Here is a 27,807-nt window from a genome sequence, read left to right as displayed (position 1 = left end):
GTCTGCTTTGGAAAGAAAGTCTAGCCCTGCTGCAAGGCATGCTCACTCATCAGTTTCCCTTGGTCCTGCAGTTCGGGGACTCCCAGCAGCTGCGGCTGGTCCGCATCCTGCGCAGCACAGTCATGGTCCGTGTTGGTGGAGGATGGATGGCCCTGGATGAATTTTTAGTGAAAAATGACCCCTGCCGAGGTAAGGAACCATCCTGAGCGTGAATTATGTGTTAGGTACGCCCTCACCGCTGATCTTTCATGCTTCTACAAAGTGGCGGTAGTGGGGTCTGTTTATTTTGTTGTTGGGCTGCCCAGATTTTGTCCCACTAGCACAGATTAGAACTTGTGGGTGCCAGAGAAGACCAGGGAGAGAAAGCAGGAGAGGTTGATGCTGGCAGGGGAGATGGGTTTTGAGAGACACAGTAACAAGAACTGGGAATTTATTGGTGTCAGCAAGCGTTCCAGTTTGAGGTATTAAATTAACACTAGCCTAGAAAGGAGTCTGATGAAGCCCTTCAGTTTCCCTGTTAGTGCTCCAGATCCCTCTGCCTATACTTCCTGGGCCTGAACCTTGGGGAGAGTATTGGGCCCCTCCCATGTAGGGAAGGACTGGGGAGCTCCCTTGACCAGGAGGAGGGATAAGGAGCCTGGGGCAGTGAGCCTAGACACTTCTAAGACAGATGATCACCTAAGCAAGACCTCAGGGTATCTGTCTGCTAAACATGAAAAGGCTGGCATGCCAGCCGAAGGCCAGAGAAAACGGTGAATTTAATGAGTGATGGCATCTGCAGCTAGAGGCGTGTGAGAGCTGCAGAAGGGGAGAAATGATCAAATTCCAGTTGCTAACTCCTCTTCAACTGCATCCTTTCCTTTTTCCTGTGAGCCAAGCTGCATGTGGGTATACAGGAGGCTCCCCCACTGTCTGCCAGTTTATGTTTCTTGACCAGTTTTTGCGTTTCCTGCTCTGTCTCTGTTTCTTTGTGTTTATATATTTTTTATTCTAGTTCACCATCCTGGGAGTAAAATAAAGCGCTCTGATTCCAGCTCTTCGATTTCCAGTCAGTCTCCCATAGGTTGGCTTTTAAGCTTTGTCCCTCCTACCCACACCCCAGCCCGTTGAGAATGGCTTTGCTTCAACTATAGCGCCTCTTGGCTCTCTGGTATCTGCTGCCTTTATGAATGCTTTCAAATAGCCAAACCATAGCTTTTCTAACTGTGATAAGTTGACAGAGCATAAAATGCTCCTGTTGAGATAGTACCCATGGAATTTGTTCTGAGTTTCTGTTTATTTAACAAATACTTATATAGCTTTATCCACCACACACTATTATAAGCACTTTACAAATAATAACACATTTACAGCTCTGTAACTGTAGATGCTATTATCTCCTTTTTATAGAATGGGAAATTGAAGCATAGAAATGTTAAATAACTTCCCTGAAAACAGACAACTAATAAATGTCAGAGACAAGATTCAAATCCAAGACAGACAGGCTCTAGAGTGTGTGCTCCTGACCAAGCTGCTGTGTGTCTGTGAGGCTACATACCCCCCACCACCATACCCCTTTTTGTGTGTCTATTACTGGTCCAGCCTGTATAATTAAACTATTAAGGCTTATTTATAAACCTAGCAGAAATGTTTACAGTGTAGTTATGTAACTTCTTTGGAAATGACGTATAGTCATATTCTGAAGCATTTAGAGATAAAGGGTGCAATTCTCACAAGAATTCAGATATGCCTGTAAATAGTTCCTCTTATTTTAACTCATCCTGCATTTACTCCAATAAACCAGAGTAATCATTTTCGTTAGGAGTTCCTTTTTTAAAAAGTAGTTAATTTTGAAAACATCTATTCTGATAAAAACTTGAAAAAGTTTAATGAGTTTTAGAGTTTAATTATATTGCAAACCAACTTCCTTGATATGAAAGTCCTCTGTCATTATTTTAAATGAGGAGCAATATATATATCATTTCAACCATAAGTCAGTAAAACATTATTCCTTCCCAAATCTATTAATAAGGTTTTGTTTTTCCTGTCATGTCATAGCACTAAACAAATAAAAACAGAGATGCTGCATGTGATGTTTGGGAATCGTTGGTTGCCTGTTTGCTGCCTGCTAAATGTGCTCTATTTACAATAACATTATGCTGCTGGCCAAGGAAAACATTGCTTGCTTTGTCCTATCTTAATAGCTAAAAATTGGAACCCCAAGAAAATTTGGGAGAGCCATCTAGTAGCTATTTTCTATGGAACATAGTAGCCCTTTTCAGCATCCCTTGGAGCAAACAAGGTAAGGCTTTCCTCCTTGCCTCTCCAGGAGTGCGCTCCTAGAGTTCAGCAGTCACCTCAGGTCCACTGACTGCAGAGTTGAGAACTCCCCAGCCGTCGTAGATACCATAGCTCTACCACTGATGGATAGGGCGAGCTACTTCTAATCAAATGAAAAACTGTGCTGGGGCTAGCATGATGTAATAAGTGACTTCCAAAGAGAAAAGTTCCTTGAAGCTGTCTAGGGTTCTGTGAGGATTAATGTGGCTTCTAGAAGCACCACTTGGTGTAAATTTTGTATTCATTTGTGTAGCATTTCCTTGGCTCTCTGGACCACAGAAAATGTTATACTGAGGATAGTACAAAATTTGTAATAATGTTACAATACCGATATGCAGTATCATTTATCTCCTTTTACACAGATGTTTATGCATGTTGCTTTAGCCAAATGTAAAAGGTGAAAATACTCAACTAGGTAGGTTCCTGGTGCTGCCAAAATTGGAGATTTCAGTTTCTGAATTCATCCATGGCCAAGGAAATCATGATGTTTTGGATGGAGACTAAAAAAACACCTCAGCCTAAACAATAGGTATGCCTTTACCTTAGGGTACTGTGTTTTTGAGCATTAGATAAATTAGTTCTCCCAAATAGGTGAAGATGTAGAAAACTTCATTTATGAAGATTTAAAGGACACAATTTGGCTTAGAACTGATTTTTTTTCTGTTATTTTGATAAAATACATGTAACATAAAATTTACCATCTTAACCATTTTTAAGTGTTCAATTCCGTGGCATTAAGTACATTTACGCTATTATACCACGATCACCTGTCCGTAGAACTCTTTTCGTCTTGTAACCCTGAAACTCTGCACCCATTAAACAATACTTAGAACTGAATTTTGACCAACAGGGCTGTTCCAGCCAACATCAGTGGCCAATATAAGTCCCTTAGAAAATGATGGCCTCGTTAGTGGTTGAAAAACTGAACTTGAGATGGCTACCTTCAGGGTCTGGTCCACAAGATGCAGTCGTTAAAAAACTCCCCAAAAAACCATGGTCAAATGCATTTGGAAGACACCGAGTTAAAGCTAAGTGGTTTCTTTACTGCAGGACTTCCCAGAGCTTACAAACTACTGCTTGCATTAGGGCTTTCCTGGGGCAAGGCGGGGTATGCAGTGTTTACTGAACTCCTTTTTGTAGGGAACGCCTCAAAAACCTCAGTCAGTTTGGGAAATTCTGCTCTAAGCAATGAAGGACCATCAAAGAATTTTGAGCCATTTGGAGACGTCAGCTTTTTATTAAGAAATTCCTTCTGGGGAATGGAGAGTGAGGGAGGGATGGGGACTGAGATGAGAAACAAGGAGACTTGTTGGAAGCCTGTTAGAGCCGTCCAGGGTGGAGATGCTGCATGAGCCACATTAAGTGTAGGAGGGTCTGGAAAGGCTTGGCTGACTCCAGAAGCGTTAGAAGGTAGATGAATAGACTGAACTGCCATCGGGAGGGAGGGACCTACATCACCAACCAGGTTTTTTTAGTCATGTCTAATCAGTCATTGGATATAAGATTCTGACGTCCAGGAGGAGGGTCTGCTCTGGGGATATATTTGAAAGTCAGGCATGACCCTATGGTGGCACTGAGGTCTCAGGTGGATGAGCTCGTCACCAGGTCAGAAATCTAAGGGGGAGAACGGGACTGTGGACGGAACCGAGGGGCCCGTCAGTGTTTAAGAAGTGGGCAAGAAGGAGTTGTTGGGGAGGAAGCGGTGGGGGGAGGTTTCAAGAAGAGCAGTTAGTAATCCCCCATAGGCAAATTACAAAAGCAGAGAGGGGTTTGTACCTGTCAGATTGTCAGATCTGCACATGTTCTCTCTCTGAGTAATACAGCGAGCATGGGGCAGAGTGAAGTAAATTGAATATACTCATACATTATTTTAGAGAGTGTATGTTGCTATAAAATTTTGGAGATCAGTTGACGAGTATTAAAAACCTTAAGTGTGTATCCTTTGTCCCCAGCAAATTGACTTGTAGAAATTTATCCTAAGGAAGTCATTATGGATGAGCACAAAGGCTTCTTCCAAGCTGTTTGTCACACAGCATTGTATACTATGTTTAAAAAAGTGTAAGCAGGGGCTGGCCCTGTGGCCGAATGGTTGAGTTCGCGCGCTCCGCTGTAGGCGGCCCAGTGTTTCGTTGGTTCGAGTCCTGGGCGCGGACATGGCACTGCTCGTCAGACCACGCTGAGGCGGTGTCCCGCATGCCACAACTAGAGGGATCCACAACGAAGAATGTACAGCTATGTACTGGGGGGCTTTGGGGAGAAAAAGGAAAAAATAAAATCTTTAAAAAAAAAAAAAAGTGTAAGCAAATTAAAAATACAACACAGGGGGCCGGCCCCCTGGCCAAGTAGTTAAGTTTGCACGCTCTACTTTGGCAGCCCAGGGTTTCACAGGTTTGGATCCTGGGCGCCGACATGGCATTGCTCATCAGGCCATGCTGAGGCGGTGTCCCACATGCCACAACTAGAAGGACCCACAACTAAAATATGCAACTATGTACTGGGGGGATTTGGGGAGAAAAAGCAAAAAACAAAAACACAGAGTTGGTTAAATAGACATCCATATGATAAAATGATACTTTGCAACTAGTTGAAATTATGCAAGACATATAGAACATCGAGGAATGTTCCTGATGTTTTTGTATTAAAAAAATATATGTATGTGTATACACACACACACACACACACACACACACACACACATATATACAGTTGTGCAAAGGAATAAAGCCACACCAACATTTTAATAGTGATGTCCCCTAGGTTATAAGATTAAGCAACTTTTATTCTCTTTGTACTTTTCTGTATATTTCAGCCTTTCTACATTTTAAAAGGATTCTCCTCTGAGGCAGAAGTTATCAGTGACCTTTGCCAGAGTACTTTCAGTGGTGTGATGGGGACAGAAGCCTGAGTGGGATGAGGAGAAAGTGGAGACAGCTACTGTAGGTGATGATGCCAGGAGCTGGGGTGCTGGAAGCGAACAGCTCGTGTAGAAGACATTGGTTGTAGTCTTAGCCCTGCCATGGCTTTCCTGGACCTCAGCCTCTGAGTGCTTCAGTTCCTTAGGGACATAGGGATGCTGGCTGGTTGCTGATGATGGTGAAGTGCAGTACTGCCTGTAATCACAGTTTGTAAATGGCACGGTGCATGGGGAACATGATGTTATTATATTATTACATTTAAAATGTCATTGCCCTCATCTGAGATCCATTTCTGAGTCTTTCTCTTCTGTCACTTTGTTGTTTTTTTTCTGGGAGAGTTGGCTCAGAAGTAAACTATTAATGTTTACTAGGTTTAAACCACACATCTAAAGTTCTTTAAACAATTCTGGTGTCTGAATCCTCAGCTGAGTAATGATTTTTCACTGATCAGTGTTATCTTGGTACTTACTGTATGTCCACCATTGTGCTGGGTACTTTAACAAACACAAGATAGCTAAGTTCTGATTCCATAGTTTTTTATGATGCGAAGTCTTACTGAAATACCCAAGTTAGTGCTGAAGGAAACTCTCTAAGAATCATTTAGTAGACACGAGGGAAGTGCTTAAGTCCAGAAAACGGATAAGTAGAGGCCAAGGAATGACCCTTAAGGGGCAAGTTCTCTTGGGGCCCGAGGAGGAAGGAAACAGCTTAGCATTCCAGGGAGCATTAAATCGTAGACCATCTGGACAAGGAGGACTCTGAGAGATCTGTCAGTCTGGTCACCTCTAGTGAGCCTGAAGAAACAGGCCCAGAGCAGGAAGACCTGGTTGGGGCAGTCTGGACTGTGAGTCAGAGCGTTTGATATCCAAGTTAGCCCTTTAACCTGATACTTTGTTGTGTCAACATAATAAATTGAGAAGAATTTGGATTTGATTAGGAATTTGGAACCACACTGCTTGGACACTCATAACAACCTGATTTAAAATCTGTTTCTACCAAGATTCCTCAAATTCCTTGAGGATGTGTGGGGTTAAGCAGAACAGAGAGTAGCACAATTACCTGAAATCCTCTACACTTGTAGTTTCTGGCTAAAATAAAAAATCTAAAATAGAAAAGAACGACAAATATTTTGTTTATAATGGTTCCCTTCTCCCAGGCTTCGCCAGCAGTCCCATTTGTCTAGATTTATCTAGTACATTCTAAAAAGTGAACAGTTTAGGATGAATGAGGTGGTAGAAGGTTGTTGCAGGATAACACCTTTCAGTGAGAAAAAATCTAAGAACATATTCCAGAGGAATTATTTAGTAGTATCTTTCACATTTAACATTTGTTTTGGCTGTACTTGGTATCTTCTGACCGAATCCAAATTTTAAGTTCTGGTCTGACAGTTCCAGAAGGCCATGGGACAGCACTGTTGGCCTTCAGTGCTATTTCCAGATTCTTTCCCCCTTACCATTCCTTTCCCACTTGCCATCTTCCCTTCAGCTTCTCATCGCTTCCAGTTTTTGACTTAACAGTTTCTCACTGGCAAGTTTTGTGCATGATCTTGATCTTTCTCTCTCTCTCCTCCCACATGTTTACTTCTTAGTGATTCTATCCTGATCTTTTTACATACTGAGTTCCTGGACCCCTTTCTTTAGGATTGTTATTGACTAAATTCACATAGAAGAGTCTAGACAATGTCAATTTCAGGGATCTGTTTTTCTCCACTATTTCATTACCACGTATCCTGCAAAAGTTGAGCAACAGTACACATGTACTATGAGAGAGAAAAGAAGGGTTTTTATTTAACCTCAGAGGTTTTTGAATTGCTGCATCTGCTTTTGTTTGACCAGCTACAGTGTGCTTACCCCAGGGGACAGTGGCAAGGCAAGATCATGACGATAGAGCGGGATGGTACTTTGTATACAAACATTTCTTTATTCTAGCAAACCTAGGGGCTTATTAAATGTGTTTGCAATAGGTAAGAATCTTGACAAGGCTGATAGATCATGAATTTATCTCTATTTTAAAAGAATCGACAGATGGTACTAAACCTATAACTTATATAACTGTTATCATGGGGTCAAGCAGCTGTACGACCATCAAAGGTAATATTTTTTAAGATTAGCTGACATTGTATATATGTGTGGTTATTCCCTTTTTAGCACGAGGTAGAACTAACATCGAACTTAGAGAGAAATTCATCCTACCTGAAGGGGCATCCCAGGGGATGACCCCTTTCCGATCACGGGGTCGAAGGTCCAAACCATCTTCCCGGGCAGCCTCCCCTACTCGCTCCAGCTCTAGTGCTAGTCAGAGTAACCACAGCTGTACGTCCATGCCATCTTCTCCAGCCACCCCAGCCAGTGGTACCAAGGTACGTACTGATCTCCATTATGCCCTTCTTCCCTGTTCCCATCTTTGCAGATAATCATTGTTCAGTGTAGCCTCTGAAAGACTCCAGTGAGGAGAGCAATGTGAAGACATACAGACCAAGCTCTACCTAGGCGAGGCTGACCAGGCCCTAGTGGTACACAGATACAGAACCTTTCAGATGACTACAGAGGACATTTGTTAAAATGTGAACTCAGGTCATTAAGTCAGAAACGCTTCTTTCCACATGTTCCCAGTTTGAGTGTGAGCCCATTCAGAGTTACTAATTTTGAAAATCCGGGCACTATCTGTGCAGCTGGAGCTAACAGAGAAATTTGCTGTTATGATGGGTGATGTACAAAGAATGCTGTTGCCTTTCAGCCTGGTCCCTTTCATCCCGTTGGACTGATATGCATTTTATTTTGTTTTCTGTTTCTTTAAAATTTAGTGTCTTCTATTTATTTTTTTGTTCCAAATTTGCTCCCTTTCTGTTCCATTTTCAATTGTTCCCGTCCTTCCCTTTGGATTTTCGTTTCACAGACTCCACTTCAGTTCTCTCGCTGTTATGACAAACCCTGGTTGGTAAACAGTAAAGCTGGCGCCCCTGTCAGGGACAGCCATTATCCTGACCTCCAGCTGCTCAGCCCTGAGGTAGAGTATGGCTTTGCTGACTAAGGACACAATCAAGGCGAGGCCCTCGCTAATGCCAAGAACTTGACCAGCTATTCTTCCTGACACGAATCCATGCTCTTATCCGTCTTTGTGGTGCTTGCTCTCACAGCTGATTCATCTAGTCAAGTGTTTTTCAGGAGTTTCTAACTCGGATTCACCAAAATTGGAGATAAATAAGAGATGCCTAAACTGGATTCTTTAACAACTTTCTAACAGTCTTTAGAATGATATTTGTTCAGGATGATAAACAATGGTTATTCTTGGTGATTTGTTTATTGATATTGCTTATAATCAGGCCTCTTGGAGTCTCCAAATGTCAGATACGCAGACGAGTTACGAACACTTGAAATTCGACTATGGTGCATGTTCAACAGTCCCTCTTTGCTTAGAACAGAAGAGTGGTTGGTGCTCCCCGCCCTGAGCCACATCCCAGCGGCGGTTGGTATCTCCACACTGGTCTGAGGTGTGGGTGCTATTTATTCCAGCCAAGCACAGAATCAGTGAACACTGCTCTGAGGCTCAGATTTTAGCTTCTGAATCTCTTGGCCTAGGCACTTGGGTGTGTACAGCCTTGATTTGAATACACATGCTAGCAATTAAGCATGTTCAAGTGCAGTCATTATAATGCCCAAGCACTTTTGGAAGAGCAGTGTTTCAGAAACAAAACATGGGCTTAGCGGCTTGTCAGTAGCAGTACAATTTGCATTCCAGCTCCTTCTGGGAGCCATTGGATTCTTATGCCTCAAAAGAGAGCGTTGTCTTCAATCCTGTAAAGCCTCAGCCAGAGGAAGCAGCGGGGACAAGAAGCCAATGCCTGTGAATGGGCTGCTGCTTTGGGGTTCGTCCCGCTCCACACTAAAACCAGTTCAGGAATCTGTCTGATTTGAACGTGATCTGGGGACCTACTGCCACTAAGACCCCAAGACTCAACCTGCTTGTCTTGATTTCCTCTTCCTTGATGGCTCCAGTTTCATGAAAGTCTCAAAAGTTCTAAAATTTTCAATGTTTTAATTATGAAGTGCAAATTCTCATAGGATTCTGCTAGATCAGCCTTTGTTTTGTCTTAGGGTTTTACCTTTCGTTTCATTTCATTTTGAGGTTTCATCTTTCCTTACCTGTTGGTGTTCTACAGGCCGTGTCCTGACGTGGACTCCAGCCCAGGGTCCCTGGGGCTGTGGGCTCCCCAGCAGCAGTGCTCACAACAGCGTCTGAAACTGGTGCTCTTCCTCCTGTGTGGGCCAGGAGGGTTTGTGCTTGAATGTTAATCACTTCCTGTCGCTTTTGCTTTTTCTTTATAAGTTAAAGAAGCACAAGAAACACAATGAAATCGGTTGCTTTATTCTTCTATCTGTATAAACATCTTAAAGGTCCTGGAAAACAATTTACACAGTTGATTTCACAGAAAAATTAGAAGCACCTGCTGTGGCATGAGTGATGTCTAAAACAGATCTAAAATATTCTTTCTCCAAATTAAGTGTACCACTATCTTCAAAAAACCACTCAAATAGGAGATGTGGCTCCTACCAGTAGCAGTGATAATCACATCCACCCAGCTCTTTTCCAGTCTAGGAAGTGCTTCTGCTCATGATTTATTCATTCAACAAGTTTTTATTGAGCCCCTTTTCTGTACCAGACACTGCTTTAGGTGCTGAGGATGTGACAGTGAACAAAACAAAGCCCTGCTTTTATGGAGTTTACCCTTCAATGCAGGAGGACAGACAACAAACAGGGAGCCTCCCGGGGCTGACGGCGGGGCAGCAAGGAGGCCAGCCTGGCTGGATGGATGAAAGAGAGGGAGTGCGGTAGAAATGAAGTTGGAGAGGCAGGGTCTGTCCCTGCTTTCCTCAGGGAGAAATAATGACACAGGTGTTAATTTAGATAAGTCACAGAGCCCCGACCCCAGCCAGGGTCTTTTGGCTCCCCATTCAGAGCCTCATTCCTGATCCCACAGTCCCACTCTTGTGTACTTCTACTAACCATTTATTTGATCCACAAGTCGAGTAATTGTATCTGCATTTGCCAATGAGGAAGTAGAGTGAAGATCTTAACTTGACTGAAGTTACTGCACCTACCTAGTAATAGAGGTTGGAGTAACATTTGTATTTCCATATTAAATATTTGTGGCTAGAACTCATATTTCAAACGTCTAGCCTCAAAACTTGGATACTTGGGGTTATTTGAAATTTTTTTCCTTTACTCATTCATCATATTTCTGTTTGTTAAACTATTATAATCTTACTATTTGAGGAGTTTTTTCCCATTCTAGTGGAAATTTGTCATTAAGATAGAAGGTATTGGAAGATATTTTGAAATTTTAAATGAACATGAAACCTTTATTTTGGAAATCATCCAAATACATGACCTAGGACACTTTCAAATTAAATCTTTGCTTTCCTGGACTTTTAATTTGCTTTTCGATCAATTAGACATAAGGAGGCTCAAAATTGAACTTTAAATTTTAAAATCAAATTTTAAAATTGAACTTCCATCCAAGATTTCACCAAGTAAATATGACCTTTTTATCCTTTTAAGGTTATTCCATCAACAGGCAGCAAGTTGAAGCGACCGACACCAGCTTTTCATTCTAGTCGGACATCGCTTGCTGGTGATACTAGCAACAGCTCCTCCCCCGCCTCCACAGGCGCCAAAACGAATCGAGCAGGTGAGTGTCTGCCCTCGTGCCTGTGCGCTGGGACAGGGTGAGGACGGGTGACCAGGCTAGGAATTTGGAAGCAGCAGCCTCTCAGCAACGGTTCACGGCCCCCTCCCAGGGACATGTCAGGAGAGTAGCCTTAGGTGTGGTGCCCAGAATGACAGACCTGCTTTACTTTTCTCTGTCACTACAGCCAGCTCTAATCTTGCCTCCTGAGAGCAGGTGCTTCAGAAAGGGCCTTCTGAAGCAGGACCTTCCTCAGAAGCCCAGTGTTGGGACTGGCCCTTTGCTAGTAATTTTTCCAACGCCCCATATTTATTATTGCTGCTGGTGAGCCGAGAAAGTCAGAGGAGGATGGCATCTGTTCACCTGTTGATGTTCCTTGTGGGGACCTAGGGATTTGGCTTCATTTCCTGGCTCCCTGTTTCCTATCACTTCGCCCCCATTCTCAGTCTGCTCACACATTACCCCAGCTGGCAGGCTCTCATTTGTGCCAAGGTGATCGAACAGCCTCGCACGGCTCTGCTGTGGGGGCATATGAGGTAACGTGCTGTGGATAAAAGCTAGTTTCTGATCCTCAGAGCCAAGCTTCTCAAGCAGAATCACAAAGCCATAAAAGGTTTCAGCAACTTCTGGGTAGATGGGACGACCAGGGTTCAGAAAGGCTCTGATTTGCCCAACGTCACAGAGCATATCAGGTGGTATTAGGATTAGAACCCTGGCCTCTAGTCACTTGTTCTCCCTCCCCATCCATGCTGTCTCTATTAAGTCTGCTGCTTTATTCTTGAATTCCAGACCCTAAAAAGTCAGCCAGTCGCCCTGGGAGTCGGGCCGGGAGTCGGGCTGGGAGTCGAGCCAGCAGCCGACGAGGAAGCGACGCCTCTGACTTTGACCTTTTAGAGACACAGTCTGCTTGTTCAGACACTTCAGAAAGCAGCGCCGCAGGGGGCCAGGGCAACTCCAGGAGAGGGCTAAACAAGCCCTCCAAAATCCCAACCATGTCTAAGAAGACCACCACTGCCTCCCCCAGGACTCCGGGTCCCAAGCGATAACACTGTACAAGCACCCCAAGCCTCTGTCCACCTTGAATCCTGCTCCATACGTTGGGTGTATATTTATTCTGAACGGGAGAAGTTATATTGTTAAAAGTGTAAAAGAATAATTGTGTTATGAAGCTGCCTTATTTTTTTTCTTTTTGTAAGTTACTATTTTCATGTGAATATTTATGTAGATAAAATTTGCCTCCTGGTAACCCTGTAATGGATGGGGCCCAGAAATGAAATATTTGAGAAAAACAAGTGAAAAGGTCAAGATGCAAATGTGTATTTAAAAAACAAAAAGAAGAAAGAAAAGACAAGCCTCTAAATAGGGTTTCTGCGCGGTGCAGGGTTGTAAACCTGCTTTATCTTTTAGGATTATTCCTAAATGCATCTTCTTTATAAACTTGACTTGCTGTCTCAGCAAGAGAAATTATATTAAACAAAAAATAAGAATCCTGCAGTGTTTAAGGAACTCTTTTTTTGTAAATCACAGACACCTCAATTAGCAAGAACTGAGGGGAGGGCTGTTCTAGTTGCTTTGTCCATTGTTTTTAATGTTGTGTGGTTTTAGCTGAGGGGAGGGAACCTCATCTAGGTAACGTTTGCACATGATACAGCAAAAGGAGTTTATTGCAATACTATCTTTGAATACTGTTTCAGTACTGGGTGTTTAAAGGACAAATAGCTGCTAGAATTCAGGGGTAAATGTAACTGTTCAGAAAACGTCAGAACATTGGAGTTTTAAGAGTCCTGGTTTATAACTTCCTATCCAGCCCAGCCGCCAATAACTCCTGTGCTCACCAGGACCCAGGCCCTTGGCAGAGGGAGACTCCTTGGTGGCATTGTGAGTTATAGATTTGTTTATCTGCATTCTTTGCTATTTATTTAAATGGTCGATCAACTTCCCACAAACTGAGGAATGAATTCCACGAGCCTATTCTGAAAATGTGGACATAAACACTTACTCATCCTTTAAAGGAGTTCACCAGCACACTTGTTAACAAGTCCCGTTTGCTTCCGTCTTTTTTTGTGCGTAATAAAATTAACTGACCAAGTGACCATGAAGAGGGGCTGTCTGGGGCTCCTGTTTTTTAGCTGCTCTTCCTCTTCAGCTCCGACCATGTTGCTGTGTGATTATCTCAATTGGTTTTAATTGAGGCAGAAACTAAAGCTCTACCAATGAACTGTTTAAAAACAAGACACACTTTTGTATTAAAATTGCTTGCAGTAACAAACATTTTGTATTTCCTGATTTTTATTCTCAACCATTTACCTTATATATAACATGTTACTCTGGGGTATGATTCTTTTGATGCATTATTCAAACGAGAATATCTTGATGGATAAATTATGGAGCTCATTAATAGATTTTTTTCTTGTTTGTTTTATCCTCATTAATTTTATTTAACAAGGGAACAAAGAAATAATCAGGCTATCGTTAACATAAATCTGTAGGGTATCTGCCCCACTTATGTGATTAAGCAAATACCAATATGTAAAAAGATTAGAAATCACAGAGATCCTGGGGTTTGAGAGAATGGGGCCAATTTCCCACAGTGCACTGAAATTTCTGGTTAAATGACAGAATAGAATTTCAGAGGTAGAAGCAAAATTGGTCATCAAATCTAGCTCCTTTATTCTACAGATGGAGAAACTGGAATGGGAAAAAGGAGGAGAAAGTGATTTGCTTGGATCACAGAACGAATAAATGGCAAAGTGGACCTCAAATCTCATCCTTGACTCCCTATTCAAGTCTGGCAGTTTTGTTTGCCCCAGCCCTTAGTTGGCTTTATAATAATTAGAACAGCCAAAAATCAATTAATTCCAACAACAGGCATTAGACTGGGAAATAACTAGAGAACTTGAGAGGGAAGAGGGTTCAAGCTCAGCCGCCTGTATTCTTGATCAGAGGCAATACTCTTGTGATATGGGAGGTTGGTAAGACGGACACATGTTTGCCAAAGCTGTTTGAGGCCAAATATCCAGATTAAAAGAAATGTGCAGGCTGATAGATCCTGAAGGAAGTGTTTATTCTCCGTGGAACTGAGGAACTTTAAGATGCCAGAATTTTGTGTAGTATAGTGGTTTTTGCCCAAATTTGCTTCTCCCTTTAGGTCTCCTGGCTGCAGAAGCATGCTGAAAACAGCTTGACAGCCATCTTTTCAGAGTCTGGACCATGGTCACTTGTTTTTCTTACCAAGTCATTCAAATTTTCCTTCAGTCTTTGCAACAAAGCTCAGCTAGTGGTGGAATCTGCAGACAGTATATTTGCATTCAACAAACACCTGTATGCAAAACCATGTGGGAAATAAAGGGATGGCAGGAAAAGGGTTAAAATAAAATTACAGTTCTGTGATACAAGTGCTGAACAAGCAATGCAGATTTAGTGTCTGCTGGGATAGAGCATGAATGCGAGTTCCTGAGGCCTTGAAGGACAATCGCTAGCATTAATGAGAGCTTAGTGTATGCCAGTCACCATGCTAAGTGCTCTAGATGCTTGCTCCTTTAATCCCCATCACTGTCCTACAATTGTGAGCCCCATTTACAGATGAGAAACCGCGCCTGAGAGAGGTTAAGTGACTTGCCCAAGGTCACAGTGTTGCCAGGTGGCTGGGGAAAGCCCTTGTTTGACACCACTTTCTGCAAGAAAGCTTCCCCACCTCAGTTCCCTTGCAGCTCTGGAGTTCTAGGATTCTACGCACACATCGCCGCCTCTGCTCCCTCTTCCCTTCCAGGCACTTTGCCCGCCCCTCTGTCAAAGAACAGCCTTCACTCTGCCTTCGGGAATGACTCAGGTTCACCTGACTGTCACCCCTGTTAGAGTGGGGGCCGCTCGGGACAGGGAGCTGGCTGGCTTCATCTCTGACTCAGGCCACAGCACAGAGCAGCCCAGGGGTTGTTGCTGAATCGAATCGTGGGGTGACGCCCTTTGGAATGGCTAAAACCCAATGTTTAGGTTTATGGGAATGTGAGGCCCATTGTTTAAAGAACACAGCTATCTCCACTTGCCCTAAACTGAGTGAAATGATTTCTGCTGTTACAAGAATCAGCCCAGCACTGGGCTGCTTGCAGTCTAGCTGGGAGCCCAGTGTTGCATGATGCACACCCTGAGAATTACAGACTAGATCTGAGGCCCCAAATGATAGTGTGGACTCAAAGGGGAGTGCACAGGAATGCCCAGTGGCACAGAGAAGGACAGTGAAGGGTGCAGGAGATTCAGAGACCCAGACCAAGCCTAACAGTCAAGGACACCCCCTTGACTCTGCTCCCTGCCTCCACATGCAGTCACCAAGCCCTGTGGATTCAGCCTCATAACAGCCTTCTCCTCTGCCCTCCACCCTGGCCACTGTCTCCCTCTCTGCCTTCTCGTTACTGCGACTGTGTCCAACTGTGGCCCTGACTCCAGTCTCTCTCCAGTCCATGGTCCCCTCTGCATCCAGGCTCTGGTCTCGCCCTGGGCACATTCAATGGCTAAGCTGCAGCATGCTTAGCCAGGTTAATTTCCAATTCCAAGCACTGTGGAAATTGACCTGTTGGGTACAAGGCAGACTAGGCAAGGGCTTAAGGCAGCAGCAAATGATTGTTTAGATTTGTTTTGATATTTTTTAGAAGTTTGAAGTGATCATGGGAAAGTGAATTTTATTGGACATCATACATTCATTTTGAAGTTTAGGCTTGAAACTACATAGGGGCCCATAACTGCCTGGAGTCCAGAGCCCTCATCCAGCCTCCCTGCAAGGCCCCTTGTGGTCTGTCCCTTGCCAGCCCCTCCAAGCCTCAGCCTCACCCTCCCCTTTTGCTCCCCCCCCCACACACACACCCCAGGCTCCACTGAACAGCTCACCTGCACGTGGCCACCTGCCCCACCCCAGCTCCACTGTTGTGTGACCTCGGGGAAGCCCCTTAACCTCTGTGCGCCTCAGTCTCCGCGCCTGTTAACAGAGGGGATTTAAATGGCATCCACTCTATACAATGTGTGTGCATGAAAGCTTGATGCAGAACGTGCCTGGCACACCGTAAGCGTTATTTGTTACCTGCCGTTGTTATGCTCCCTCGAATCTCAGGGCCTTGACACAAGCTGTTTCCTCTACCTGGAACACTTTCCTCCCACTGACCTTCCCTGTCCTCCCAGGCCAATTCCTTCTAGTCTTCCCAGCTCGGTCTAGGTGTCACCGCCTCCCAGCGCAGCGCCTTAACCGTAAGCGAATAGACGCAGTGAGAGCGCGCCTCGGGAAGTGCAGGCTGTGCGGAAGGGCTGGTCCACCGAGGAGTTTCCCTGAGGAGCCGTCTCTCTGTAGGCCGCTGAGGGCTGTGACAACTTAGACGCTCAAAGGCGCTTCCTGGACGCTGGCGAGGGCCCCAGAGCTCCTGGGACGGCCGGAGGCGGGTGCGCGTCTTCCGCGCCGGGCTGAATCGGCACCGGGTTCCCCGGGGCGCACAGCGAGAGCTGGCGGGGACCGCGCAGCCGCAGGAACAGCTGGGGCGGCCCGCGTGGGCGCAGCCCGGGAGCACGCGGGAGCCAGGTGGGTGGGCGCGCCGGGAGCAGCGACCGAGCAGGTGTCCGGAAAGGAGAAGCCCCCAACAACGGCGCAAGGGGACAGCGGGGAAGGCGCCGAGAGGCCGCGAGGAGCTGCGGTGGCGGGGAACGCGGGCCCGGCTGCTGCTGGCAGAGGAACGCGTCCCACTCTCGGGACATGGCCAGCACCCGCGGGGCCCCTCTACCTATAGACCCGGCTGAGGCGTTTCGGGTTCTGGGGCGACAGTCTGAGCACCAAGGCGGGGCTGTCGGGTCCCTCCGCTGGCCGGGCCGAAACTCGGGATCCCCGCCCAGGCGAGGGCGCCCGGACCCGCCCCGCGGGAGCCAGGTTCCTGATTTCCCCGGACAGCGCTGCTGCCCTGGGGTCCCTAGGCCGAGGCCCCCAGCCTGCAGGACGGCGCGGCCAGCGGCAGGGAGCGGAGCCCAGGATGACCCTGAGGCCCCTGACGGCTGGGCTGCGGACCCCTCACCCGACGGGCGCATCGCCCACTAGCGGGCCGCATCTCGAGGTAGCCACCTCCTGCCACACCAACCGCACCCCAGAGCCCCTTCCCGGGGCGTGGGTTCCGCGGCCTTGGCCCCGCCCCTGCGCCCCATTGGTCGGCCCGGAGGGGGCGGCACCCGGCGGCCGCGCGGGAGCACAGGGGCGGCGGCCCAGACGGCGGGGCCGCCCGGGAGGAGCTGGGGCATCCGCGCTCCGCGAGCCCGACGGCAGCTCGCCCGCCGCCCCTGCGCTGAGCCGGCCTCGGCGACGCCGGACTCGCCGACAGTCCCGGGTCCCCTCGGCTGGAGCGCGCCAGGTGCGGCGCGGGGGGCGCTCTAGGGCGGCGCTCGCCGTCGGGGCCCGGCCGGGCGGCCGCGGGGCGGATGCGCGCCCGGTGATTGCCGCCGTCCGGCCCGCCATGGCCGCGCGCCCCAGCCCGCTCTGGCTCCTGGGCCTGGCGCTGTGCGCGCTGGGCGGCGGCGGCCCCGGCCCGCGCCCCCCGCCCGGCTGCCCGCCGCGCCGCCTGGGCCCGCGCGAGCGCCGCGACCTGCAGCGCGAGATCCTGGCGGTGCTGGGGCTGCCCGGGCGGCCCCGGCCCCGCACGCCGCCCGCCGCCGCCCGGCCGCCCGCGTCCGCGCCGCTCTTCATGCTGGACCTCTACCACGCCATGGCTGGCGACGACGCCGAGGACGGCGGGCCCCCCGAGCGGCGCCTGGGCCACGCCGACCTGGTCATGAGCTTCGTGAACATGGGTGAGCGCGGGCCCGGGGGGCGGGGGGGCCCGGCGGTGACGCCCGACCTCCGCCCAGCACGCGTGCGGGACGGCGGGCTGTGTCCGCGCCCATCGGGCCCCGGGGGAGGGACGCGGGCTGCAGGGGAGTGTGGATGACCTGGGCAGGGCGCGCCCGGCCGTGAGCCGGGCGTGACCGTGTCGTGGACAGGGCCCCGCAGGGTCAGGGCGGGGCAGGCTAAGGGGTGTGGAGGTCGGGGCCCTGCGGGAAGGGCAGGGGCAGACGCAGGAATGTGAGTCAGGGCCATGAACCTCCACCCGCCTCCCAACACACGCAAGCGTAGGAATCATGTTGTGTCGGGTGGCCCTGGGCAGTCTAGGAGGACGGGCTGGTCCTGGGCAGACAGATGAGTGAACAGAGGTTGTGATGCTGTCCCTGTGATAAGCGCAGCGGTGAAGACAGGGGCAAAGTTCAGTGTGGAAGAGCCTGGTCACATCATCAGAGTGACCAGAGCTGAGATGAGAACCGGTGTCCTGGGTCCACAGCAGCCTCCTCCCCGGGCCAGGGCCCCAGAGCCGTGGGTGGGGGTGTGGCTGTCAGGGAGCCAGTGGGCAAGGAGGTGACTCTGAGCTCAGTGGGGCAGGCTCTGTGATCTTGTCACCCTGGGCCCGTGCTTGGGACATGGCTTGGCCTGTGGAATGACCCACTGGGCAGCCTGGACCCTCTTCATTCTCCCAGGCAAAGCCCGGCTTTTCCTCTGCAGAAATTTTACGCCAAATCTCGGAGCCATTTACCCTTAAAGTTCTCAAAGAAACCTTTTCCATCACCAAACTCTCTTTAATCTACTGTCATGAGTGTTTGTCCGCTATCCGCTTTGCCTGCTCCCTGTGGCTAGGGAGGGGCAGGGGCAGGTGCTGGGCTGGGGCAGACACCAGCCCGGACCTGGGGACCCAAGGACTACAGCTCAGCCTGCGGTGGGGAGAGCTGTGGGCCCGAGAGGAGGGAGAGGACCCTTGCAAGACCACCAGCCCCCTTCACCTACAGCATCGCCCTTAATCCTCCCAAGAACCCTGTTACCAGCCATGATATTTGCCCCTCTCTCAGATGAGGACAGTGAGGCTCAGAGAGGCAGTGACATGCCCAGGATAGCACAGCCGTTCTGTGGCCAGAACAGGCTCAGACTGTTTGGCCCGCCATCCAGTGCTCAAGGTGGCAACGTTTCTGCTGTCAGTGGGTGGTTCTCGGAGCAGAGAGAGATTTCAGAGGGGTTTGGGTGGAGGAACCTAGGGACCAAGCAGCACCGGGTTCTGTGGGATCTCAGCCTTTTGCTTCGTATTCTGTTGTGGGAAGAGGGGACAGGCAAGGAAGCCTCTGTCCCCCACCCCAGAGCTGGTGGTGGGCTGAGCTGGGGGAATGAGCAGCACTGTCAACCTCTGCTGAGAGCCCAGTGCCCGGCACAGCAATTGGGCCGGTGGGTTCTGGATGCCACCTTCCTGGCTAGAGGCAGGGTGGGGACTCGGGACAGAGAAGACCATATGTGGACCTGAGGCTGGAGCTCTGTCCTTGGGACAAGCTGACCTGGGCTCAGGACCAAGAAGAGCTGCGGATGCAGTCACCCCGGGAATGTCCCCAGGGGAGCCATCCATTAGAGTGAGTCACCGCCCAGCCCGTGTCCTGCTTCCCTCAGCGTCTCCTGGGTCAGGGCGTGCACAGCCTCGCTTGGGAGCTGCTGCTGGAATCAAGCAGTGCCCTTTGCTCAGGTGGACCTGGTCCCTTTCCTGCCTCTGCTGTGTGATCTTAGGCAAGTCCCTCCCCCTCTCTGAGCCTCAGGTCCCTCCTTGTAAAATGGGGATCCTAGTGATCGATGCATCCTCGGGGTTGTTGTGCGTTTGGTTGATAGAGGGGGAGGAGCAGAAATCAGCCCCTCTCGTAGGGTGAACCTGGCCCTGGTCACTGCTGACCCCATCCCTCCCAGCTGCCGCCCGGCTTAGGTGTGGATGTGACAGGAATGTCCCCACGTGTCTCATACACATGAGAAACCCAGGAACAAATTTTAAAAGCCAACCAAAGGTGTGTCTACCTATTTTAGACTAAACGTTAGCATTTGAAGGTCCATAGCTTTATAATTCCCCATTTCATCCATGCAACGACGGGTGAAGCAGTTTCACCAGCCTCATTTCATGGGCTCAGAGAGGTTAAATGTTCACCCCAGGGCCACAGAGCACCTCCCTGGCATCATCCAGGCTGTGGATGCCAAACCCCAGCTTCTTCCCGCGCCATCTCTGCGCGTTTCATTAAGAGCTGAGGCCTGTGACGCTGTGAGAGTCACGAGCAGATCTCTGCTCGTGGAAGCCCGGGCTGCGGGCGGCCCAGCCGGCTGTCAGAGGGCCTGCTTCATTCTGATGGCCTCATTGCCCTCGCAGAGCTCTGTCGGTTACACTGGTTTTAACTGGTAATTACCTGGGCTGATGTGGGGGTTAGACACCTGCCAGGATTCTGACCTGGTTTGGAGGCCCGGGCCCCAGGCCTCTGTGGGTCGGCGGCCCCTGAGCCGCCATGGAGTCTAATAGCAGAGTCGCTGTGGCACCAGCGCCCAGGCCCAGGCTCCCACACCCGTTGCCTCCAGCTCCAGCTCTCCTGGCAGCCACATCTGGCTCCTGGGAAGCCAGAGCTGGTGCCTGCCGGGCTGCCGACCGTCAGTGGCAGCCAGTAGGACCCAGAGGCCATGGGCCTCTCGCAGGCCTCCCGCCCGTGGTCAGACGTCTGTGTCCGAGCAGATGCTTTAGTTGCCCGGCTCCTGACTGGCAGTGCCTGTGCTGGGAGGTCACGGCTGTGGCCAGGGCCGCCGGTGGCCCTGCCTGGCCTGTCTGTCAATCTCAGCCTTGTGGACTCTTGGTTCCCCTTGGCCAGGACGCTGGAATGGGGACCGAGACCCACGAGTAGCAGACGGAGCCTGTTCCTGGTGTCGCCTGTGCTCAGGGAGAGGAGAGTCCTGAGCTGGGAGGCCACACGCAGGTTCTTGTACCGCCTGGGCCCACCACTGATTCCTGTATGTCCCAAGTCGTGTTCCTTCCCTGCTCAGGGCCTCTGATTCTCGTCCAGCCTACGGTGATGGTGTCAGAGGACAAGCGGCCTCCAGCCCTGGCCCTGTGGCTCTGTGTGGGAGGTGCCTCCTCACAACCCCGCCTGGTCCCCTCGACCCGAGTGTACGTGTGACTGGTGCACCTGGGGCGCCTCAGGCCGGCCCCGGCCCCTGAGGGAGGAGGACATGAAGGACCAGCTCCACGTGTTCCTCCTGAATCCTGTCACCTCGTGTCAGCCCAGCAGCAGGTGCCCGCGTTCCAGACTGAGAAACTGAGGCACAGGCAGCACTGTGGGCAGAAGGCTAGCCAGGAACAGATGGAGCCACCTTCACTTTTGTCCCGACCCTTCCCTGCACCAGACTGAGCTATTCCCGTGGTCTCCGGCAGCCGGGGACAGGGGTGTTGGGTTTGGGAGAGGCAGGGCTGAGTGGGAACGAGGGACTTGCCCGGGGCCTGCTCGACTCCGTGACCTTGAAGGGGTGATGCTTTACCTCCACGAGCCCCGGGCCACTTTCTTTGGATCTTTACTAGGGAATTCTTCCCTTTTTTCACCGAGTCACTCAAGGATCATGAGGTACCTGCTCGGTGCCGGGCACAGTTCTCGTTCCTGGGATATGACAGTGAGTGAAACAAAGTCCCTGCCCGCATGGGGCTGACCTTCTAGTGGGAGAGACAAGTGACGGATACATAAGCCACGAAGATGAGTGTCAGGTGGTCTGGACAGTGACACCCCCATCTGGACACCAGAGGGCAGGCAGGACTGGGGTGGGGACTTCTGACCTGGACTCCGACGGGCAGGGTTTGCATCTTTGCTCCACCATGTGCTCTCAGTGTGACCTGAACTTTCCAGTCCATCTTGGAGCCTCAGTTTCCTCCTCTGTAAAATGGAGATGCTCACGGCGCCCACGCTATGGGGCTGTTCAGGGATTGTGTGAGACAGTACCCAGTGACGATCAGAAGCCAAGAACCTCCGCGTATGTTCCTTCATTTGCATGTCACAGTTACGGTCACATCTTTGTTGTAAAAAGAGGAGAGTGAGGCTCAGAGAAGTTAGGTGATTTTCCCAACGCCACACAGCAGGTCATCTCCCTGCCTGCACATCCTCTGCTCTTCTGCTATACAGAAGCTGCCTCCACCCAGCCTGGGGCCCATCGTTAGGTGCAGTAAGTGCTGCTGAACTGGACTGTGTTGAATGTTGTAAACTGAGAATCCTGTTTGTAAGTGTCTTTATTGTTTTGGGGTTTACAGAAATAATGCATGCTCATTATACAAAATTCAGACCCCTCAGGAACACATGGCATGAGCGCCCTGGGTGCTCTACTCCAACCAGCCCGTCCCCTCAGCAGCCAGTCTCTTATTTCTATCACGTACATTCAGGTGGCCTGTTCTTCAAACTTCCTGTAAATGGAGTCGTACAGTTCATACTCTGTGTCTAACTTTTTTCAGATTCGTCCATGTTGTTGTTTCGGTAGTTCTTTTCTTATAAATGAGTTGTATTGCGTTGCGTGACTCCACCACATTTATCCATTCTTATTAGTGGACATTTGGGTTGTTTCCGGTTCGGGGTTGGGAATAAAGCTGCTCTGCACAGCCGTCTGTTAATACGTTAACCCTGGATTTTAATCCTGACTGTGCGGCTTGGGAGCTGGGAGGCATTACACAGGTTCCTTTTGAAGTCTCTGAGCCTCATTTCCTCACTTTTAAGACAAAGTGAGCAAGGCCTCCCTCCCAGCTTGTACAGGACTAAGCGAGATGTGCAGTGAGGCCAGCGGGGTGCCGGCCACACAGCAGGGGCTCAATAAACGGGAGCTGATGTGTTATGTCCTCCTTCTGTGCCTTTGCTCATGGTGTACCCTCTGCGTAGAATATACTCACCTCCATTTCTGCTCTTAAAAGGGGGTGGGATGGGTTTCTATAAATCTGAGTCCTCCCACCCCCACTCCTCCCAAAGAGAAGCTCCCTCCATGATCAGAGCCCTCGCCTTCGTCATGTGTGTTTCTCTTAGGATGCTGGTTGCTTTCCGCCTGTAGATTCAGGGGCGTGCCTGGCTCCTTTCTCCTGCTCCCCAGGAGACTATGAACAGCCTGAGAATGGCACCAAATCTGACCCTCATGGCACTGCCACCCACCGTGCACCCCAGCCCCAGCATGGCAGATGCTCAGGGTAGACTGGCAAAGTCGTAGGACGGAGGAATGCAGCAGGAGGCAGGGAGTGCTGAGAGCTGGGTGAAAGAGTCTGGGCCCGGTCAGGTGGGGCAGAAGCCGGGCCAGCCCTCCCTGTCTTTACGGAAGCCGACAATGGGTGCAGCATCTCCCTGGGCCCTCGCCTGGGACCCTGAGTCCCCGCAGGGCCCTGCCTGGAGGAAGGTGGCTTCAGCAGGCACTCCCGGGGCACCTGTTGATGGGAGAGCCTTGTTAGCAGGTGACCCCCCTACCAATATTGCCACCTGGGGGAACTCTAGGGCCACTCATTGTATATGGGCTCCATGTCTGAAAGCCCACACGAAGGACCCCAACCTGACACGTGACCCCTGGCAAGTCTCTGCTCCTTCTGGGCCTCAGTTTCCCCACTTATGAGGTTGCCCTGGAGGCCTTTCCAGCTCTGACCAAAGAATGGGCCCACCTCCTGCCCGCTGGTGGGGCTCCTCCAGGCAGGAGGCACAGGGTGGGGAGGAACACCCAGCCCACCTCCTCACAGGATCCCATTCCCCAGGGGAGAGAGGGGATGTGTCACCGTGACCACATCTTCCTGGAAAACTCCCACAGTCGGTTCTTTCCCTGGTTTGAACTGGGGGAATCGCATCCCTCTTGCTCACATCTCCTTGGATCTATTTCTGGCCTCGGCGGGCTTGATGTGGTGGAGCGTGTGGCTGTTCCCTTCTCATTTGGGGTCAGGCACGTCTGAGGCCTGCACCGGTAATTATGAGTGCAGAGCCGTTTATGGAAACAGCTCTTGAGAAAAGTCAGTAATGAGAACTGACTAAAAATGCCTCCGACGTGAGGCCTGGCCTCCTCTCGGCAGCGCTGAGATTTCTGGGTGGGAGGAGGCCTTCAGGGTGCAGGTTTGATAGCGATTGGCTCTGCGACCCCGTGCGCCTGCAGAGGCCGGGGGCCCGGGTCTTGCTTTAGGTCGGAAGTGGGGCCCTCGGCCTTGTTGCTGCCCGTCTGCCCCTGGGGCCCCGGGGAGCCTGCTCTCCCCTCGGGGGCCGGGCCGTGAAAGGAGGCACGTCCCACAGCAGAGTGAGAACATGGGTGGCTTCTGCTGGAGGCGTGCTGTGACTTGGGAGCCACTCCCAAGGGGCTGAGGATGCTGGACACTGAGCTGCTGTCCTGGGGACCAGGAGCCCTCGGGAAGGACAGAGGGAGACATCCCCTCCGGGCCTCAGAACACAAGGGGCTGGATGAGCCGACTGCTGAGCGCCCCCCATTTCCACCCCCCGTTGTTCGGTCCCTGCCCTCAAATTGCTGGCCGTCCAGAGGGGCAGACGAGCCAGGGATGGGGACCCCTGGGATGGGGAACGGCGAGCCTGGCGGGCTGATCTGTGTTGGGGCAGAAGAGGATGAGGGGGCTTTACAGCTGGACCCGGAGGAAAGTAGCCTGTAGACGTGGCGGGATGGGGTCAAACCCAGGCGAGAGGGACTCCGGGGAGGGCGTGGGCAGCCAGGAGGCCCAGGAGGCCGTCGGATGGGCTGGCCCGGCTCAGGGGGCCTAGGACGCAGAGCGGAGCCCTGTGGGGCTGTGGACGGGTTTGAGGGCAGGAAGGACGGACGGACAGGTCAGAAGATTCTGTTTTCTTAGCCATTGTGGGCTAGAGGAAGAGGGTGTCTTTTGAAGTCTTACGTTTTGGTCTGAAACAAGACCGATTTAGGTCATCCGGGTGACTCTAAATTTTGTCCAGGGCACAAAAATAGCCGAAGCCTTTGCTGGTGTCACTCTGGTGGACACAGGGTGTGGCATCTGGAGACCTGGCCTGTGAGTGGCGGGTGCAGGGTCTGAGACGTGGAAAGGCAGAATGTGGACTGCGGCCGTGGCGGGGGAGGCCAGCTCCTGCCCACAGCAGGCCCTTCCTGAAAACGTGGGATCCCGAGGAGGTTTTATCAGGGGCTGGAGGAGAAGGCGGAGGGTGTTGAGATTGTTCATTTTCCTGGAACCACAGTAAGGTTAAGAATGTAAATTCTTTGACAAAGTGAAACTTTGTACAAAATAAGGCGCTCATGGAACCAGTGGTGGCACTGTTTGTCCCCAGTGCTGGGCTCGTGCCCCACCAGCCTGGATGTCTTGATGGAGCTGGCTGTCAGGAGTCTCTGTTGGCTGCAGGAAACTATACGTAGCTTTCGACCCACATCACAGGGTCATTCATGGACTGTCAGTCCTTCAGCAACAGCTGAAGTTTATAAAATTCTTCCTAGGTCACAGAGCTTCTTTGAGTCACCGTGCTGAGTTCTTGAAGGCTGAGAAACAGCATTTCTTCCACACGACCTGGCCTTGCCTGTCCCTCCAGCCTCATCTCGCACCTCGGCCCTAGACCACTAGATTCCAGCCCCTCGGGCTCCTGGATGTCTCTGGAACACACAGGATTGGCGTTTGCTCTTTCCTCTGCCTGAAAGGTTCTTCCTCCACGTCTTCACGTGACTGGTTCTTTCTCCTCCTCCAGACTTGACTTTTTTCCCCTCATTTACCAGGTTTTAGGATAATGAACTGAATCCTAGCATTCTCCAAAGGCAGTGGTTCTCAACCTCCCAGGAGACACCTGACACTTTTGGTTGTCACAACTGGGAGAAGAAGGCGATGCCACTGGCGTCTAGTAAGCAGAGGCTGGGGATGCTGCTAAAGATTCTAGAATACACAGGACAGCTCCCCGTAACAAAGACTTATCTTTGTTAGTGCCAAGGCTGAGAAATCCTGTGCAAAGGTGACCAGTGTTTCATGATGAGGATGACGGTGGACTGATGGATATTGACATATGTGATGTGTTTCAGTCTGTTGCCATTGTTATCCCCTTTGGTCCTAAAATTGGCCCTTCCTTGGCCATGGCAAAGCCCCTTCAAGTTGGCTTCTGAGTATTTTTAATCTCTCCCAGGAGTTTCTGAGAGCTTCCATGCCGTCTGCTGCAAGATGTTCCAGGCTCTGCTTATGCTTTTCCTGCCCCGGTCAGCATCAGCGTTTCTCCACGAGCCCTGCTGCCCTGTGTGGATGGTCCTGTGAGACTGCACTCTTGGCACGGGGGCTCCTCATTTCCCCTGCCAGCCGTCCCTTCCAGGCCTTTTTGGTGGACAAAGCTAGCGAATGTGTATTTCCTAAGAGAAAAGAAAGTCATGCGTTCAAATTGGTGTTTCCAATTCAATTTTAGGATCATAAGGTTTTACTTAAATTCTTAGATTTTATATTTTCTTTTATGCTGAATAACTTGCTCCTAACAACATTAACATCATAATTGCTTTATTCTACAATTACAAATATATATTTTATACACAATGTACCATATATATATAATAGTTACAGAATAAGATCATCATCATAATATGATTACTGAAAAATTAAGCTTTATTTTTAGTTTGTTTTGCCCTTAAGCTATCCCTAAGCTATACTGGGGATGTAAGTCAAATTACTCTGTTTTAAAGTGACTTGAAATAATCTTCACTGTGTGGTTAAGCCACCAACTTGATGCGTCATTCGTTTACTTTATTTTGCATTTTAATCCTAGATATTGCTCTTTATTTTTGTATTTTGAATTAATTTTGTTTCATACTTATGTGAACTCTTTACAAAATTCACAAAACAAGGAGCATGCAGAGAAGGCTGGCTTCTCCTACACTCTCTCTTCTCTTCCTCCCCCAAAAGGTAGCTATTTTTTGATGAATTTATTCATTTGTAGTTTCCCTCTCCATTTAAGAAATACAATTACATCTAGACTTGTGGATCTACGTATGATGTATATGCAGTTTTATAATATTTGGGCTTTGACTTTTTCTTAGATGAAAGGTCTGTTATCTGTACTGTTCACTTTGTTTCTTTTTAAAATAAGAATATCTCCTGGAGATCACTTTATTGCAGAATATAGACGATCTCTTCATCTGATCTGGCTGCTTAGCACCCCACCATGAGGCTGTAGCACACTTCAGTTTTCCCTTCTCCTGCTGATGGACATTTGCATTGTTTGCAGACTTTTTCTGTAATGAATTACAAAACTGTACGATAACATATAACCTGTACATGCAGCTTTTCATATTTTTGTGAGTGTGTCTCTAGGACAGTTTCTTAGAAGTGAGATTTCTGCATCAATGCATGTTTAATGTTGCTATATTTTGCTGGATCCCCTCCATAGAGGTTATCCTGCTGGCAATGCACGAGGGTGTCAGGTCTGATCTTAGAGGGTCTTACGCGAGAGCTTTTTCCCAAGAACCACATCTAAAGTAACTCCACACAGGACTGGAATCGGAGGTGTCTGTATAACTCAGATTTCTAAAGTAGATATATCCAGAAAAAATAGATAAAATAAAGACGAATGTGTGTTTATGCGTAGGTGAGTGTACACACGTATGTTTCCTAGCTCTGTCCCCTGAGAGGGCCTAAAAGCAATGACACTTCATTAGTTTAGAGCACATCCTGGGCCCAGATCTCGGTTTTTAAATCCTATTCTATAAATGGTAAATAAAATGCGCCAGAGGGCCTTGGAGAAATGAGTGATTTCAGGGGTGGGGATGGGGAATTATAAGATGGGCTTGTGTGCTGGACAGTAGGAAGTACTCAGAAAAGGATGGGGAAGGGGGCATGTTGAAGGGACAGGGGCCAACCTGAAAAGGCTCCCGATGGCCAAAGCTGGAACAACTTAAGCAACAAAATGAATAATAGTAGTATTGGATTATAACCCATGGAACAAAATAAATATCCATGAATCCATAATGATATAAGTAAACCATTGAATAATTATGGGAGAAGGGACAAGTCTTCCTTTCAAAAAAATTCCAGGGATGGGCCGGCTTAGTGGCATCGTAGTTGGGTTCGCACACTCTGCTTC

At 49.5% G+C, this 27,807-nt stretch overlaps 2 protein-coding genes across 51 annotated transcripts in view; both read left to right on the top strand.

The window, feature by feature from the left end:
• Positions 1 to 13,189, top strand: part of MACF1 (microtubule actin crosslinking factor 1) — a 323,887-nt gene extending 310,698 nt beyond the window's left edge. For 25 of the 48 annotated variants that reach the window (XM_070260384.1, XM_070260383.1, XM_070260401.1 and 22 more), the window contains 6 exons: positions 72 to 189; positions 995 to 1,063; positions 7,382 to 7,593; positions 8,130 to 8,240; positions 10,794 to 10,923; positions 11,710 to 13,189. In XM_070260384.1, the coding sequence (XP_070116485.1) occupies positions 72 to 189; positions 995 to 1,063; positions 7,382 to 7,593; positions 8,130 to 8,240; positions 10,794 to 10,923; positions 11,710 to 11,966 (897 nt within the window). In that variant the 3' untranslated portion in view covers positions 11,967 to 13,189. The remainder of the gene's footprint in view (positions 1 to 71; positions 190 to 994; positions 1,064 to 7,381; positions 7,594 to 8,129; positions 8,241 to 10,793; positions 10,924 to 11,709) is intronic. The other 23 variants (XM_070260398.1, XM_070260397.1, XM_070260396.1 and 20 more) reach the window with 5 other exon arrangements.
• A 3,554-nt stretch (positions 13,190 to 16,743) lies between these two features.
• Positions 16,744 to 27,807, top strand: part of BMP8A (bone morphogenetic protein 8a) — a 34,437-nt gene continuing 23,373 nt past the window's right edge. Inside the window, exon 1 of one of the 3 annotated variants that reach the window (XM_070260410.1) lies at positions 16,744 to 17,727. In XM_070260410.1, the coding sequence (XP_070116511.1) occupies positions 16,920 to 17,727 (808 nt within the window). In that variant the 5' untranslated portion in view covers positions 16,744 to 16,919. The remainder of the gene's footprint in view (positions 17,728 to 27,807) is intronic. The other 2 variants (XR_011436447.1, XM_023632843.2) reach the window with 2 other exon arrangements.

This window comes from Equus caballus, chromosome 2 (assembly GCF_041296265.1).
Source record: "Equus caballus isolate H_3958 breed thoroughbred chromosome 2, TB-T2T, whole genome shotgun sequence".
Lineage (NCBI taxonomy): Eukaryota > Metazoa > Chordata > Mammalia > Perissodactyla > Equidae > Equus > Equus caballus.
Note: the sequence above shows the minus strand (reverse complement) of the source record. Positions and strands in the feature narration are given on the sequence as shown.